We start from the raw sequence: 16,195 nt of genomic DNA, 5'->3' as shown, positions 1-16,195 counted from the left end.
CAGGAAAAAATAATATTTTACAATTGTTTCGGGACAGAGTCAACTTGCATTTTAATAGACTGCTTTACTTCTTATATTTGAATGCATTTGATACATTCAATATATAAATAATAAATGTATGCTTTGGTTTGTTTTGTTGTCTTTAGAAAGTATTATTTTTGTCAATGTTTTGATGAGATAGCCAAAGCTAGTAAATTCAGGGGACAGTTTGCCAACAGTTGTTTCATAGAATGCTCGTGGAAACATGAGTAACTGGGGCCCAAAACTTTGTGAATACATAGTCACGGTGCCAGGTACTTGAGGTGTTAGTGGAAAACATGTATGTGCCCAGAGCTGAGGACACCACTGGTAAGATGCTTCCAAGGGGAACCTGTTCAGTTCTCTATTTGCTTTCACTTTTTGGTGCTAGCATGTTTACAAAATTCGATAGGTTGTTTATAGCCCCCCATTCCAGTACCTGCGATTTTCTAAAGATGAGAGAAGGAATAAAGAGGAAAATGATAGAATTGTTGGTCTAATTGCATCTATCATTACATAAATTAGGTACGTATAGAATAGTAAAGGTGCCAGGAATCTGTTTTGGGCTGAGTTCCTCTGTTGTATGTGTTCAGGTGTGGCTTGGACAGGAAACTGCAGTGAATAAAGTGCAGACTGTTTTGGTTTCAAGAATATTCTGTTGCACCCACTCACTTTGTGCTGCATTCTTTCTGTATCGTGATATGTCAGGTGTCACAAGCAAAGTTTTATTATATATACTAGATAGCTGTCTGTAATGAAAATGTTTCATTAAATAAATTTCAGATATGGGTTATATGGAGTATTTGTTCTAAAATGGAGTTAGCATGGCCCAAAATTCTAGTTCCCATTATCTTTTGTTTTCAATAAGTTGAATGAAAAGATCTTGAGTGTAAGATGAGTCAGGCTTTTATTTATTTATTTTTATTTATTTTCATTTTAAAATGGTTTTCTTAAATTTGTTTACTTTTTAAAACATAACACGAGGATGGTGTTAAAACCAGTATAATAGCTCAATAGAATAAGTATTCCAGATTTTGGGAGGGATAAGAGAGAGATATTCAAAACCCTTCACTAGAATCCCCTTAACTTGATCGTAGTAGATTAATAATGTGCTTTGTGAATGTGGTTTGTCAGTGACACCAGCCTGACAGACCTTTCTTTCTGCACCAAATCCCATTGAGTTATCTGGTCCCCTTGGCTGATAGAGAACCATTAGAAAAGGAACACAGGCAAAGAACATCCAGAGTGATGCTCTTCAAGCGATGGACCAACCTATCAGGTCATGGAGCTGCAACAGCCTTGGGGCCTCACAGAGTCGCCAGACATTACAAGTGCTGCACTTGCCAGTGCTCTGATTAAGAATCACTGAGAATTCCACCTCATCTCTAGCATATAGCTCAATGCCATCTTGATCTTTCACACAGAAAAAAATGCTTCTTGCTATCTCCTACTTCATAGTTGATGAAGCCAAATCGATCTTTTACATGTGAATCAGGCTTTTAATACGTAGTCCATCAGGGTCTGCTGCTGGCTATTCAGCAAGGATAGGACCCCCAATTCTCAGAAAAATGAAAAATATATGTTTGATGTCTTCTTAGAGCCCTATATTCCAGTATATCCCCAACTAACCACTAAGCAAAAAATATATGGATTCTGTTCCCAAGGAGTTTACTATATGATGAGAAGAGGTTTTATTATAGCACAATATAAAAGATGATAAGTGTCATAAAAATAAGATAGAACTAGTACCATTCCCATTCAAAGGAGGAAGTATTGCCAACTGCAGTGTATATACATATACACATATACACAGTCTTTTAGTGTATCACAGAATACATCTCTGCAGCAGCAACATTTATCTGCAAATGTTACTCTTGTATATGCATTTAATATTTGCAGAGTATATTAATTCCCTTTAGAAGCTCAATTTTATCCACCCCTATCCTACAAAAATGCTACATGCATAGGCTGCCTTTCCTAATAAAGAAATATTATAATAAAAGAGAAGTTTTATTAAACTAATGCAATAACATCATTTTCTTTGAGGATTTAACATATCATCTGTAATAATAAAAATCAAATTGTCATTGTTGTGCCCTGTATACCTTTTATTCAAATCAGACTAAATACTCTGGCTTCTTGGCTAAGCAGTGCTCGAGGGAGGAGGTGAAGGGGTTTGAGTATTTTTAGAATTACACAAATGAATTTCAGCAGTCAAGTTCATAGAGGACTTGTAGATTATGAATATATGATCTAGGGATACCTGTTTATATTTGCGAGCAGAGGGGCAGTGCCTCTCAGAAGTGTCTAAAAAGAAATAAGATCAGAGATTAGGAGGGAACTGATTCTGTTAGGTCAGCTTTCAAATGGTAGGCTGTCAGTCCTTCCTGCAGCCATGCAGCCGATTTCACAGCTTCAATTAACTGTACATTTACCACTGACATCTGAAGAGTTCACTTTGTATGATGAGGGCAAGAATTTGGTATTACTTAGTCTCCTTAAGGGGATACCAGTTTCTGTCTCTCATGTCAGCTGGAACCAGACACTTCAGAATTGTGTGAAAACTAAGGCTAACATAAGCATGCAAAAGGGGTGGGGAAATGAGAAGATTACCTTTGAAGGAAACTTTTTTTTTTAACTTTATGTTTCAAAGGAAGTGTATGATAGGTCATACGTAGGGGCAGGAAGCAGACTTGGCCCACATGAGTGCCAAGGCCCCTTCTACTTCTGACACTCTGTAATTTTTATCTGTAAAATGAGAGTCTTCGTGCCTTTTAACCTTGTTGATTGGTATGACATCATTTGTTTACAGTGATATATAACTATTACCTAATACAGTATATTTCAGACTCACCACTAAATAGTAAATATGTTTCAATTCAAGAGATATAAATTGATTTCTGAGGAGGACTGTCATTATATAGCCTGTGTACTTTGTTCATACAACCAAAAATAATTCATAATTACAACATGTTATGAGGGGATAGGACTTATTTTCTCTAAAGTACCCAGTCTAAATGTTTCTAAAGAAGTGTCAAGCATACAATTTGACTCAGTATACAGGTCACTTAAGCTATCTTTGGGATTTCTGTGACATTCAATATCTCCCTTTGTTTAGATTGGAACCCAACACTTCCAAACTAGTTGCTTTATATGATAAGTGAGTATTTTTTTTAGGGGGGGATGGGGAGGTTGAGTTACTTTAAACTTATATGTTATAATAAATATATGAACACTGCAAGTTACCCTTTATACCTCTGACTTCAACTTCCACAAACAGAAATATAATTTACAGAAATGAAAATAGTCTCTGGCTAGTTTGAGGTTTTTTTTCCCAAAGAAAAGCACTAGGGTTTGGCTGGGCTAGTTTCCTCAGTACACACCTGGTGTATATCACTTTAAAAAATAAATTATGCCTCATTAAATTACAATTAAATGGAATCATGATCATTTGTTTTTCTGGAAGGAAGATGTTTTGCATATTGAAAGCCTAATTTGTTGCAGGTGACAAAAAGGCTGAACAGATTATCTAATATCACTTCATTTTGGGGGTAATGTTTGCTAGTTAGTTTGTGTATACTCCAGTAGTTCAGAATTATATTAATGTGGACTATTATTTTCACTTCAAAATGTCTCTTACTGCTTTATCAGTTTTTGTACTCCCTTTTTTGAAGCTTTTAATGAAACAGAAACTTCTCTTGATATTCTAGATTAGTCATGCTCTTTCTTTTTCTTCAAATGTTGTAACACTGCTCAATCTTTCACTCATCCTCCCTCTTGCTGGGTCTCACCATTATTTTTGTATCCATGTACTGTGTATATTTCAAATCCCAGCCACATTAAGTACCACCTCTTCCAATGCATTTTCCCTGAGTCCTGCAGTTGACAATACATTCATCCTCTTCTGAACTGAAATGGCATTAGTTCTATCTGGAATTTATGACACTTGTCATCTTTTACATTGTGCTTCTATAAACCATCATATAGTAAATTCCTTGGCATTAGAATCTGTGTCTTAATCTTCTCATTCCTTTCTGAGCTTTGTACCAAGTCGTAAATAAGAAACGAATTAATAGACTCACCTGTCATTCTTTGGTAATAGGTAAATTGAATTTTGGGTTTCTCTAGATAATCATTGGGAGGTAACACCTAATCCTAGAGAATTACCAAAGGTGTGAGAGCTGTGAAGAGTGGGTATCTGTTAAAAGCTGGTCAAGAATGACTTTAACTGTTGCAGTCAGCCCTTGAGTGGCCTGGGGAGGTAGATCTGAGAGGCTCAAGCTCAGTGTAAGAAAGTTCATCGACATAAATTGCAAATTTAGAAACTGTAAAGTCACTTAATTTGTTACAAATAAATATTATTTAATACTACAAATAATAAATACATCAGTTTTTTTCTTTTAAAAATTGAATGTTTTGTCTGTGGAGATAACCTATATTAACCAAACTAGATGGCATTATATTATCTCTTGTTTTGCATTTTGAATTATTTTGCTTTTGTTGAATAATCTGCCAACCTCACGATATTCTCTGCTGGTGCTGGAAATAATATGAAGCTTACAAAGTCCCCCATTAAAAGGCTAGGGAGAAGGCCGGTTTGAGGTTTTCTTATTTTCCCAACTCCCTTATAACCCAAGAGCTATTTGTCTATAATAGTGTCTTTCTATCCTGTGCATTTGTTCATTCTACTCCTTTTCAGTCAACATGTTCCTGTTCTTACATAACCTCAGTTCATAATGAGGAGGGAATTGTTTTAACCTCTCCCTTGAGAAGGCTCTGTTGCCTACAACGAGGAAAATACTTAATGGCTACTTTACTCAATACTTGCAATACGTTTTAATATGATTACCGATATGAAAGTTTAATAAGCAATATTCTGGTTAATTTATTAATTTCCCTCAATTTTCATATTCTCAATATTCATGACCTGTCTATTCATAAAAGTACATCTTATTTTTTTTTCAGTGCCCAGGCACCATGCCACGTTCTCTATATCTCAGGCTGCATAATGGGAATGTTCAAGTGATACCTCCTGCCTGTCTGGTTGATAATTAAATGCCAGACAATATAGTGGCAAGGGCTTTAGAAATATTTATGTGAGATAAATTATTAATTTATGTTCTATTCAAGACAGTTTCAATATGATAAACGTTTACTTATCTTGATAATCAGATGGGGCGATTTGTAGTATATTTAAATTATGCCATAGATTTTTTTTCTGACTTTTTTCCCCTATGATGATTTTTAACTAAAATCCCTTTATATTTATGAGCCTGCAGAATTTGAACTCTATTTTTAAACATCCCAGTTTAAATAGTTAAAAGATTATAAATAACCAATATGAAAAAGGCTCAATGAAACAACTAAACCTCTTCTTGCACCCACCAGTTAGCTACTTGTTATTGAAAATGTCTGAGGTAAAAAGAATCTGCTTTGGGATCATGGCTACACAGATGAGACCTTAAGTAAAGAATTTAGAACAGGGTTCTCATTCTCTGGGGCAATACATGAAGGCGGCACTGGCCACCTTGTTGGTTTGAGACTTTATCTTCAATTAGGCAAATGAAACAGAGGCGACAGTATATTCTACCAGCTCTTTAAAACACAAATATTGTGTCTCATTCCCTTCAGAAATGACACTGATGAGCAGTCATTTACAAGGATGCTTTGTCTTGATTTTTCTTAAAGATAGATTCATTTCCCTATAAAGTTGTCCAACATGCAAAAAATGCAGGGGAAGGAACTCTACAATTTAAGTGTCGGAAAAAAAAAAAAAGTAAACCAAGCAAAACAAGAAACAAAAATACTCTATGCTTCAGAGTGATTTTTTTTTTTAATTGATGAGGAATGAACGAACTTAGAATTTTGAGCCTGGTCTATTAGAACAATAGTTTTTGTTATTTTACTATGTAGTTTGAAAAATCTTAGCCATACTCTACTCTACAACTTGTGAAAATAATTTTATGAAAGAAGAATAAGTTTACAAACTTTGCTTTTCAGGTATCTCAAGTATAATTATAAATAAGTAGCATGAAGGATATAGCTATATAGACCCTAAAACTCATCTAAATTTGATAGTCTGAGATTTATTAAAATGCTAAAATTATGTATGAGAGAGGAGGAGGTGGAGGAGGGGACCAACTCATCCTTTATGTGCAGAGTTCATCATTAATGAAAGCTCAGAAAATATCGATCGGAGCATCGTATTGGTATTGGAAATTAGTATTGATTTTAAATCCACTTCCCTCTTGCCTCTCCACATATTTATTTGGAGATTTTTATCTTAGAAACAAATTTCTTATTAATATTTCATCTTGCTTAGTGCAAATGGAAGTAGGATAACTTAAGGCAGAACTGACTTTTAATTTTAGAAAGAAAATCAGTACTTAGACTGTATAACATTTTCTGGAAGACAGATGTCTCACTTGTTGCTTCTAAAAGCATGACAAGAAATCTGGATTTTCTTAGAATCATTTTACCAGTAGGTATTTTTACATATACATTCTACCTTGCCCTTTCCGTGAGCATGCATGCACACAGACACACACTCATTAACTGGTCTCCAGCCCTACTTCTTCTAGCTTCGCTGTATGGCATATTTTATTCTCATTTGTAAAGACTTCTCTAATCAAACTAACATGAGTTAGTTTGCGAAACTATCTGATGGCATCCTGGCTTGTCGATTCCTCACAGTAAAATTGTCTTACGTGATGTTCTGAGTGGTGATTACCTTCTTGGAGTGCTGATAACTCTGTGATGCACATTCCTGTAAATGACATTCGCTTCACTAATTTATAATGCATTACTTCATCTTCAGAGATCGTCAACCTTACCCTGAAGATTTCTGGCCAAACAGAGATGGCATATTCTTCTTGCATCCAATGCCTTTTTATATTTAAGCCATATATTACAAAATCTGATAGTGTTTCTTTTGCGTAAATATTCCCCTCAGTGGAAATGTTCTTGGCATCTACTTTTCATGGTTTCGGGTTGCCCCATCTGTTCTAAGATACAGAGGTTAGTTTAGCATCTCAGCTCTTCCTGGAGGATGATCCCAAGCCCTGATCTCACACTGCCCTGAGCAGGGATGTTAGCTGGGACTGTAAAAAGATGCCTCTGTGTGATAATCTAATAAGTGTGCAGAATGGAAGTATTACAGTGTTCCAATTCTGGTCTTCAGCCTCTTTTTTGAGTCATACTACTTTTCTCCAGACCTGTCTTTTTTTTTCCTTTTCTTTGTGAATTCTGTCATCAAGAGCACATGAAAATACTAATCTCTACTTAAAGCTTTCTAGTTGGATAAATCACACATTCAGGAAGCCTATCATGGCATTCTCCGATGTTGCACTCTAGCCCCTCTCCGGAAGTGACTACGTTTCCACTCCTTTAATGGTGGGCTTAGGCATCTCCTAAAATGGTTTGGGTGTCCTGTGGTACAGATGCAAGAATGTCTATTATGTGTGTGGATTGAGAAGCTATCAGAGGGTTAACACAAATTATAGCCATTCGCTTTGTGTCTTTATTTTTTATTTTTTGCCATAAGAAACAACTATATTGAAAACAGTGGCCAGTCACATAGAAATTCAGCCAAACTTTTTTTTTTTCTTTTCGATGTAAATCTCCCATGCTGTTTAAATGTCGGAACTAAATTTACCAAACTTGGCAGATTTTTAAAGCTGAGCAGGACTGCCAAGTGTTCCCAGTTTCAAGCAGAGAGAGTTCTAACAGTTCCTGAAATACTTGTAGGAGGCACCTGGTGGTAATTGCAGCTTCACAATTTTTCCCAAGCGCCTACCTTGCTAGCTGGCATCTCTGTATACCAATGATTATTATAGTGATGATAAAGTGTCAGAATAGAATGGTCCAAAATAAGGCACAGTCCCGGAAGGCAAGCACATTCCCACCAAATCTTCCTGCTGGAGAACCCTCAAGAATTAGACTGAAGTTCTTGACATCACAGCCAGCTGGTTACATCAAACAAATAATGGGGGAGAGGGGTGGAAGACAGAAACCACACACACCTGCAGATGTGACTTGGCCAAATTTTTTTTTTTCCGTTTAATCAGGGATTGTTGTCCGAGATTCTGCGTAAGGAAGAAGATCCTCGGACAGCCTCTCAGTCTCTTTTGGTAAACCTGAGGGCCATGCAGAATTTCCTCAATCTGCCGGAAGTGGAGCGGGATCGCATATACCAGGACGAGAGAGAGCGGAGCATGAACCCCAATGTGAGCATGGTCTCATCAGCCTCTAGCAGTCCCAGCTCCTCCCGAACTCCTCAGGTGAGATATTTGCTCCACTGACTCTTCACTCTTTGCTTTGGAAGTATCTTGCCTTCATTGATAAACTGTGTTTTCCCTCTGAAACTAAGAGATATAATTCAAGGATTTCTTAATCCACTGAACATGTCAATCAGAGGATATGAAACCGACCATATAAAAGTAGTTATCCTTTTCCTATATCACATGCCATTTTGGTTTCTTTAGAAACAAAGTACCATTCTTCCACGCATGGCAGGAGAGCAGCAGTGGATGGAGCGGTAGGCTAGCAATGTCTGCATACAGTGGTTTAGTTATCAAAGGGGTTAGGGGATTGGTGTTGAAGCTGAGTTTGAATAGCAAACACACTGCTTTTCCTTAAATTGTATATTTATTCAGATGGGGTTAAGGTAGTTGGGGTCAGGGGACTGACAGAGTAGTCCAAGCTCTGCTTTATGCAATCTGAGAAAGACAAAATGGGGGTGGTAGAAACCTGTGTGTGTTGGAAGCATGCATATGCAGCAGCTAAAATGACTATGGGATTATTCAATGTTCCCTTAGAAAATGGTAGTGGAAAGTTAAGCCTTCATTATTTTGCTTCCTAGGGTGATTTCCCCTAGGACTCTGTGACTCAGCTTTCCATTCCTCCTTTCTCCACAATTTAAACACATTCTGTTCTCAATTCCTCCTTCAAATGCATACACCCGGTAATGCTGTGTGCTTCAAAGATCCTAACTAAAGCATCAAAGGCTGAAGTCAGTCATTTACAATTCAGATCTGAGTCCATTCATTTCTACCTACTGCCTATTTCCCTTAAATTTACTACTCAATAGATTTATGATAAAGCCATCTCATTTACTGATGGTTACGAGTTCCCTCTGAGTGACAGTTCTCAAAACATTTAGCAGATACACATTTGTACAAATCAGAAAAATGGGTACTTTGAAACCAAAGGATTTTTTTGCTTAGATGTAGTTTTGGTTTTTTAATAAGTTTGTTTTCTGGTAAGTTCCAAGGAACTGATTGAGCATAGAAGAAATATTTGAGCTCTTTCAAATACATCCATTTTATTCTAGTAGAAATATTTGAGCTCTTTCAAATACATCCATTTTTTTCACACATCTTAACTTTTATTCTAGTAGAAATATTTGAGCTCTTTCAAATACATCCATTTTTTTCACACATCTTAACTTTTTATAATTTTGCACTCTGCAATAGACTTTTAATTGAAGATTATTTTCTATGATGCACTGCCAAATTGTGATACTTACATTTTAGACTTTAGTGAATTATGAGTTTTAGTTACTGTTAGACCAAAAATAAGTCTCCTGACTGCTTGCTTTGGAAGAGTGTAATCAAGCTTTTTTATTGGATTTTTTTTTTTCCAATTTTGGGGCATACATATTGAGCTATTGAGTTGGGTGAGTTGTTAATTTGCACTAATATTTACTTCTATTAAATTTACCAATATTTTTGCCACTTTTGAAGTCCATTAAACCGTTATAGGAGAGTCCAGCCATACTTCTTGGTTGTTAAACCAGGTAACTCTTGTTAGAGAATCACACAGGTCTATGTTTTGTTTCTTGCTCCTTCATAGTATTTTTCTAGCAAGATTATATTTTAGACATCTTTTCGAAGACCTGATAACTTTCAGAGCCAGACCAACTTACGAGGCCACATTGGGTCAGTATTTTGCTTTTCTCAATAGAAAATCCTATCTAGAAAATTCCTAAATAAAGGTGCTCTTTTGGGACAAATATAAATCAGTCATTTAATTTCGCAGTGTTGGGATTTCTGAAAATAAATATAAAATGTTTTCCTCAAAATGTTTTTGAGAATACAGTCATGGCACTGGCATTTCATATTCTCTGAAACAGTCTGCTTTTTCTATTGGTTAAACATTGTGAAAGGGGACATTATTAAAGTCTTTTAAAACATTTCTTGATTACCTTGCATGGAGATTATTTTCCAGACCCCATCAGCACTTTATTATTGGTTTAAAACAAATTGGAGAAATTTCAAGTTTCAAATTAAACCTCCAGCATTCCTTGATGCACTTAATAATAAAACAACAATACAAGGATAAGAAAGATCATTTATTGAGCACTTACTGTGTATCAGGCATTGTGAGCATTTTGCATGAATTGGATTGTCACCATTTTGCATTGTTATCCCCATTTTACAGATGAGGAAACTAAGGTTGAGATGCATTAGATTCCTTGTGTAACGTCACATGGCTGAGTGGTAGAGCTGGGATTTGAACTCTGGTTATTTTGATTCCATGGCCTGGGCTCCTAACCATATATTTTAGTGCCTGAGGGCTTTCATTTTCGCCTCCAAGGTTCTAGAGAAGATTGGATCAGTCAGGTGAGATAGTCAATGAGGCTAGTAAGAAAATGTGAGGTGAGAAAGGCACCTGGTGGTAATTGCAGCTTCACAATGCTAAAATGTGCATTTAGAACATGTACTGTGGGTTAACTAGAAATTTTCAGAAGAAAAAGCAATTTCTTTTAAAAAGTGACAGAATTGGATTGTTACAGGAAGACTCCAAACTTGGGGTCAAGAAGATACCTGTAAAAAATAGCACTGGTATAAATTGGAGATTTTGGAGGCACATTAGCAGAGTGGTCCCAAGCCCATGCATTGGAGCCTGAAAGACTTGAGTTCAAATTATGGTTGTCTGACTTGTGGCTGCATGTCCTTCCAGTAAGTTAAGTATCCTATTTTATTTTCAGTTGTCTTCATCTGTAAAATGAAAATAATCTCTAACTCGTTGAGTTCTTGAGTTAAATGAATAAAAGTAAAACACTTTTTGGAGTGCCCGACACATAAAAAGTACAGCATAAAATATTCTTATTTCTTTGCAGTAATTAGAAAATAGTATGAGACAGGGAGGTCAAAGGAGAATGGCAAAAGTCACTGGGTGCTCTTAGGAATCAAAGCCTTCATGGAAATTTGGGACATAATTCCAACTTCAAGAAAGCATTGACAATGACCCCACAGTGTCCAAACTACATGCCATGTATTTCCCCAAACCTGCTCAGGTCATCCACAGAGGGACATTAATGATTTGGGGACAACCTTCTTGGTTTGTGATTTTAGGGTGAGTACGGACCAAAAAACAAACCCAGTTTAGACTAAGTCAGCTGGCCATGTTCACAAGCCTAGGGATTGGGGTGTGTTTTCCTAGAGTCCTGCTGCCAGAGGTCCTGGGAAGGCTGCCCAGGCCCCTGTCATCACACACCAGAACGAATGCTCTGAAGTCTTTTGGATCAAGTAGATTCAAATGTTTTAGGGTTATCCTAACCCTAAGAAGTACAGACACCTTCTGTATTGTCCTTCATTTGTCTCTGAAGCTGATGGGAAATCATTCAATTAAAACGAGCACAGCAGAATACATAAAACCACAATATGAGTTTAAGAAAATGAAAACGGCACAGCAAAGGCATTCTGAAGCCTAGTTTTATGAAATGAAATTTTGTTTCATTTCCACTGATTTCCTAGGTGAAATTAGGTGACTGTCTGGGAAGCATAATGATGATAATGATGAGAAACCATACATACTCGAATGACATATGTAAAGCTTTAATAAAGAATCAGAGAGACTCAGGGGAGTGCATTAAATTGAGTAATAATTTATTATTTAGAGACCTCTACTCATTTATTCATTTTTTTCTGGAAGAATTGGCTCTTCCTCCAAGGTGTGCTATTTTCCAAAAGGTAACTGTGCGCACATGTGTGTGTGTGTGTGTGTGTGAGTGTGTGTGTGTGTGTGTTTATGGGCTTGTTTTGCAGTTAGGTGATGGGTTATAGTTACAGAGTAGCCATCCTATCTGTGAACTGTCTAGGATACTGTGAGGGAAGGAACAGAGTTTATAGGACGCTGTGTGTCCTATAGGAATGCACTGCAATTATTTCCAATCACAATTAACCTGATTAGAATAATGGACAGGAAGTGTCCCTCTGTAGCTAATGCAGTTTGGCATCAGCTGACTGAAATCCTTTGATAATTTCTGCACAGATGGCTGGGCTGAATGTAGCACTTTTTAAATTATTATTTTCATGGTCTCTTGGTAGGCCAAAACCTCGACACCGACAACAGACCTCCCCATTAAGGTGGACGGCGCCAACGTCAACATCACAGCTGCCATTTATGACGAGATCCAACAGGAGATGAAAAGGGCCAAGGTGTCTCAAGCCCTGTTTGCCAAAGTGGCTGCAAATAAAAGTCAGGTGAGTGGTTTTTAAAAGAGTAAAAGCGAGAGCTGGAATTAGACTGTTCTCCTCCTCCTACCAATAAAAATACATCTGTTCCTATAATAATAATAACAATAATAATCCCTAGGGAACCTGTCATGTTCTGCCTTTTGCTCTACGGTTTGCTTTTATTTCCACTGGAGTTCAGAATAGAGACTAATTCAAAACCCAGATATTTTTCTTTTAAAGAACTTTTTTGAAAAATAATGAGCCCTGAATGATTTCTCTCCTAATTCTAAACACTGCTATTTATCCTTCCCCTCTCCCTCTCCTCCTCCCCTCCCCTCTTTGGTATTTGAGCAAAACTTAGTATGTATAAAACAGGATCTTTCAGAGACCACGTTTTAGCTAGGTCTCATCGCCTCTCTTATTCCCACCAAGGGAATGGCTGACTTTGTTATAATAACCACTGTTCCCCAGCCCCAGAGACACCTTGTGATGTCAGGTGTTTCTTTTATGTATAGGATACAGTTGTTTTTCCAGGAGGAAACACACGTAGGGGAGTCCAGAGTGAGTGCTAAAATCTTTAACAGAAAACATAGAAGCTTATCCAGCGCAGTTTTTCAGAGTGCTGAGATTATGGGGAATGGAATGCTCTAGGGAAAAGGGTAGACAGATGCTTAGGTTTTTTTTTTTTTTTTTTTTTATATTTCTGAAAGCAGCAACAGTTGATGGAATCTACTGTCTGTTTCAATTTCTTTAAAGGGACAACTACCACCCTATCCTGGAATTGGTTAGGTTGAGGTGCCTACTTATTTTCCTGAGATGAACATTTACCTAATTCAGGGTTGAGGAAACAAGTTTGCTAAAGCATAATTTTGGGAGTCTTTTGATTCTGAGCTTGATTTCTTCTGTGTCCTTTCATGACAAATGTTTTCATCCCTACATGTATGAGCGGTAAAATGGTCCATCATATCCCTAACAGATCTTCTGTCGTATGCTACAAAGAAAAGATGTTATCGAATATTGTATTTCTATTAAGCAAGAAGGTTTTCAATAAAAATTAAGTTTTAAAAATTATATATAGGTAAATGCTATATTTAGACTAATTATATGGTTTGGGATTAGCATTTTTTACCTGTAGTTTGGCAGTAACCTGACTTAAGTTATTTTTCAGATGTTGATAAAGGGAAAGGAATAGAATATCAAGGAACTTTCAAGAGGATTGAACTATTTGTTTTACTTTTCAATTTCAATGTAGTAATTTTTCCAGATTATTCTTACTTCTCAATGAAATCACCGAAATGCAGTTTGCTAAGATAGGATGTCCAACCATAGTCTGAAATACATGAAAAAAAAAAAAAATACCATGGAGCCTTCCTAAACTGTTAAATGCATAAAAAATCCCATGTACCACATGGCAAAATATAATGAGAGTTGGAGCTGTTAAACGAATAAAGCTGTTAAATGCATAATGCCACTTGGCAAAACTACTGTGCATTTAATGGTTTTCCACTGTGTAATAAAGGACATATGTGGTAAATGTGCAGTGAGTATAAAAGCTACACAATTGATTTTGCAAACCTGCCCTTTAGTCGTGACTTGACGTAAATATCAAAGTTTCACTCAGTTCTTTTTTTTTTTTTTAAATAAGAAGATTTCAAGAAAAACTGAAGACCACAGTCTGAGAACTAAATTCAAAATGCCTGTAATCTTCCTATTGACTTGGCACCATGGCTTCTGGAAATGGTGTTGCCTCCAGCCTCCAAAAATAATTCAGGTGGCTGATTGAAAGCCGTGTTTGCCAGTTGGCTCAAACTTAGCTCTCCAAATTTTTGATGCCTCCTGAAGAACTTAGTAGCCCTGATTTTGTAGAATCTGGAAGAAGATGTAATTCTGGGAATTAAACTGAAGGGTGAGATTTAGTTTAAGTGGCGATAAAGAAGGTGCTTTGAAGTTTTTCCTTTTTTCTTAGGGGCAGTGGTCACATTCTTGTTTTTGAATGGGGAACCTTATTGTAAATGGCTGGCAAAGTTGGCAAATCAGGTGCTAAGGTTTTTTAAATGGTACTCTGCTAAATGAACTTAACTGATAGTTTCAAAGGCAGTTTAACATAAGTTATTCACTCCATTTTGTAAGTACTAATATTTTCTTCATAAATAGCTTATTTATTGAAATCAATTGCGTGATTTGGTACCTTGCCTGTATATTTGGTGCATATCCATAAGATAGATAGAGTACCTTGCCTGTATATTTGGTGCATATCCATAAGAGATACATATATATCAATAAAATAATGGGACTTTTGCTAAAGTACTTACCCTCTCCAAGCTGCAATAGATAGATAGATAGATAGATAGATAGATATAAAATAATGGGACTTTGGCTAAAGTACTTACCCTCTCCAAGCTGCAGTGGGAAGTGGCCACACCCTCTTTATTGGATTATGAGGACTGAGAGAATAAAGGTTTCCCCCTACTCTCCTGCATTCCCTTTCCTTCCTGTGTTATATTTTTTTGGAGGGGTCAGAAGTTATTAGAGTGACAGAAGAGGGAGATGAAGAGCAAGGGCTCTCTATTCTCTTGGAGGTGAAATCAGGAGAACCTTTAACCAGGAACGCTTGTGAACTGGAGTAGGCTTGGAGCCTTACAGGCCTAGTTCAAATGTATATAATCATTCCTTCCATTACATTTTTAATTTTTTTTTTTAAATAGAAATTAACCCTCCATAAAACCTCATTCACTCCTTGGTCTTGATTGCTGTCATCAGCCATTAAGAATAATACCTAACATTGCCTGTGGATTAGGCAAGCTTCGAATGAGAAGGAGGAAAAAGGAAGGAAAATCTTAGACTGAGGGTGGTGGAGCAAGATCTTTGGGGGCTATAAGTGCTTAGGGACACAATAGGAGGAGGGGTTCAGAAAAGAAGTTGAAAAGGTGACAGACTTTTGCAGTTTGCCTATGGTCCTGTTGGTGGAAATATATTACTGGAAAGTGTGTGTTTCCTTAGTGTGAGTGTTACATCAGGATGCATTTGTAGGTTCATAGACAGTCTCTTCCTCTGGATCAGCTCCAGCTCCTTTGTTACGCATGGCCAGTCTGTTATCCTATTTCATTGACTGTCTCCTGTCTGACTTGCCCCTTTCTTCATGGGAGAAGAGAAAAAGGAAAAGCAGAAGAAAAACATAAGAGGGAAAGTTATGCTTATGCACATTTACCTTTCACTTTTCCTTCGTTTTCAATTTAGGACCAATTTTAGGTGTGTGTGTGTGTGTGTGTGCGTGTGTGCGTGCGTGCGTGTGTGTGCGCGAGCGCGTGCGCGCGCGCACACACGTGTGCGCGCGCGCGCGCGCGCGCGCGCGCATGCGCGTGCCCACACATATGTATCCTGAGGATTATCTCCCTTTTCTTTCTGCAGAATACTCAAATTGGTCTTCATGGGATAGGATGTCCTATGGTCAGCAATTGTTCTCTTGATTAGGATCCTTAGTAGGAGCCATAATGTGTAGGAATATAGGACATTTTCTGCATAATTTCAGAATGACCCTTAAATGCAAAGGGCCACCAGGGAATGAACGCCTCAGAGTGCAGTCTGAGTGGCCACAGGACATCCTTGTCCCTTGATAGCTTCTATCTCTTTTACATTCTTAGGGTTGCTTTCTTTCTTCTTCCCTAATTGTAGTTTATCACATGTTATCTGGGAAGTAGAAATCCAGAAAGAAGCAC

General features: G+C 37.1%; 1 protein-coding gene across 4 annotated transcripts in view; it reads left to right on the top strand.

The window, feature by feature from the left end:
• SATB2 (SATB homeobox 2) overlaps window positions 1-16,195 on the top strand; it is a 180,544-nt gene that overhangs the window by 117,013 nt on the left and 47,336 nt on the right. For all 4 annotated transcript variants that reach the window (XM_025039435.1, XM_025039434.1, XM_025039433.1 and 1 more), the window contains 2 exons: window positions 8,085-8,297; window positions 12,351-12,506. In XM_025039435.1, coding sequence (XP_024895203.1) covers window positions 8,085-8,297; window positions 12,351-12,506 — 369 coding nt within the window. The remainder of the gene's footprint in view (window positions 1-8,084; window positions 8,298-12,350; window positions 12,507-16,195) is intronic.

Source organism: Pteropus alecto, unplaced genomic scaffold (assembly GCF_000325575.1).
Source record: "Pteropus alecto unplaced genomic scaffold, ASM32557v1 scaffold3, whole genome shotgun sequence".
NCBI lineage: Eukaryota > Metazoa > Chordata > Mammalia > Chiroptera > Pteropodidae > Pteropus > Pteropus alecto.
The sequence above is the reverse complement of the archived record's forward strand: the minus strand, read 5'-3'. Positions and strand labels throughout refer to the sequence as shown.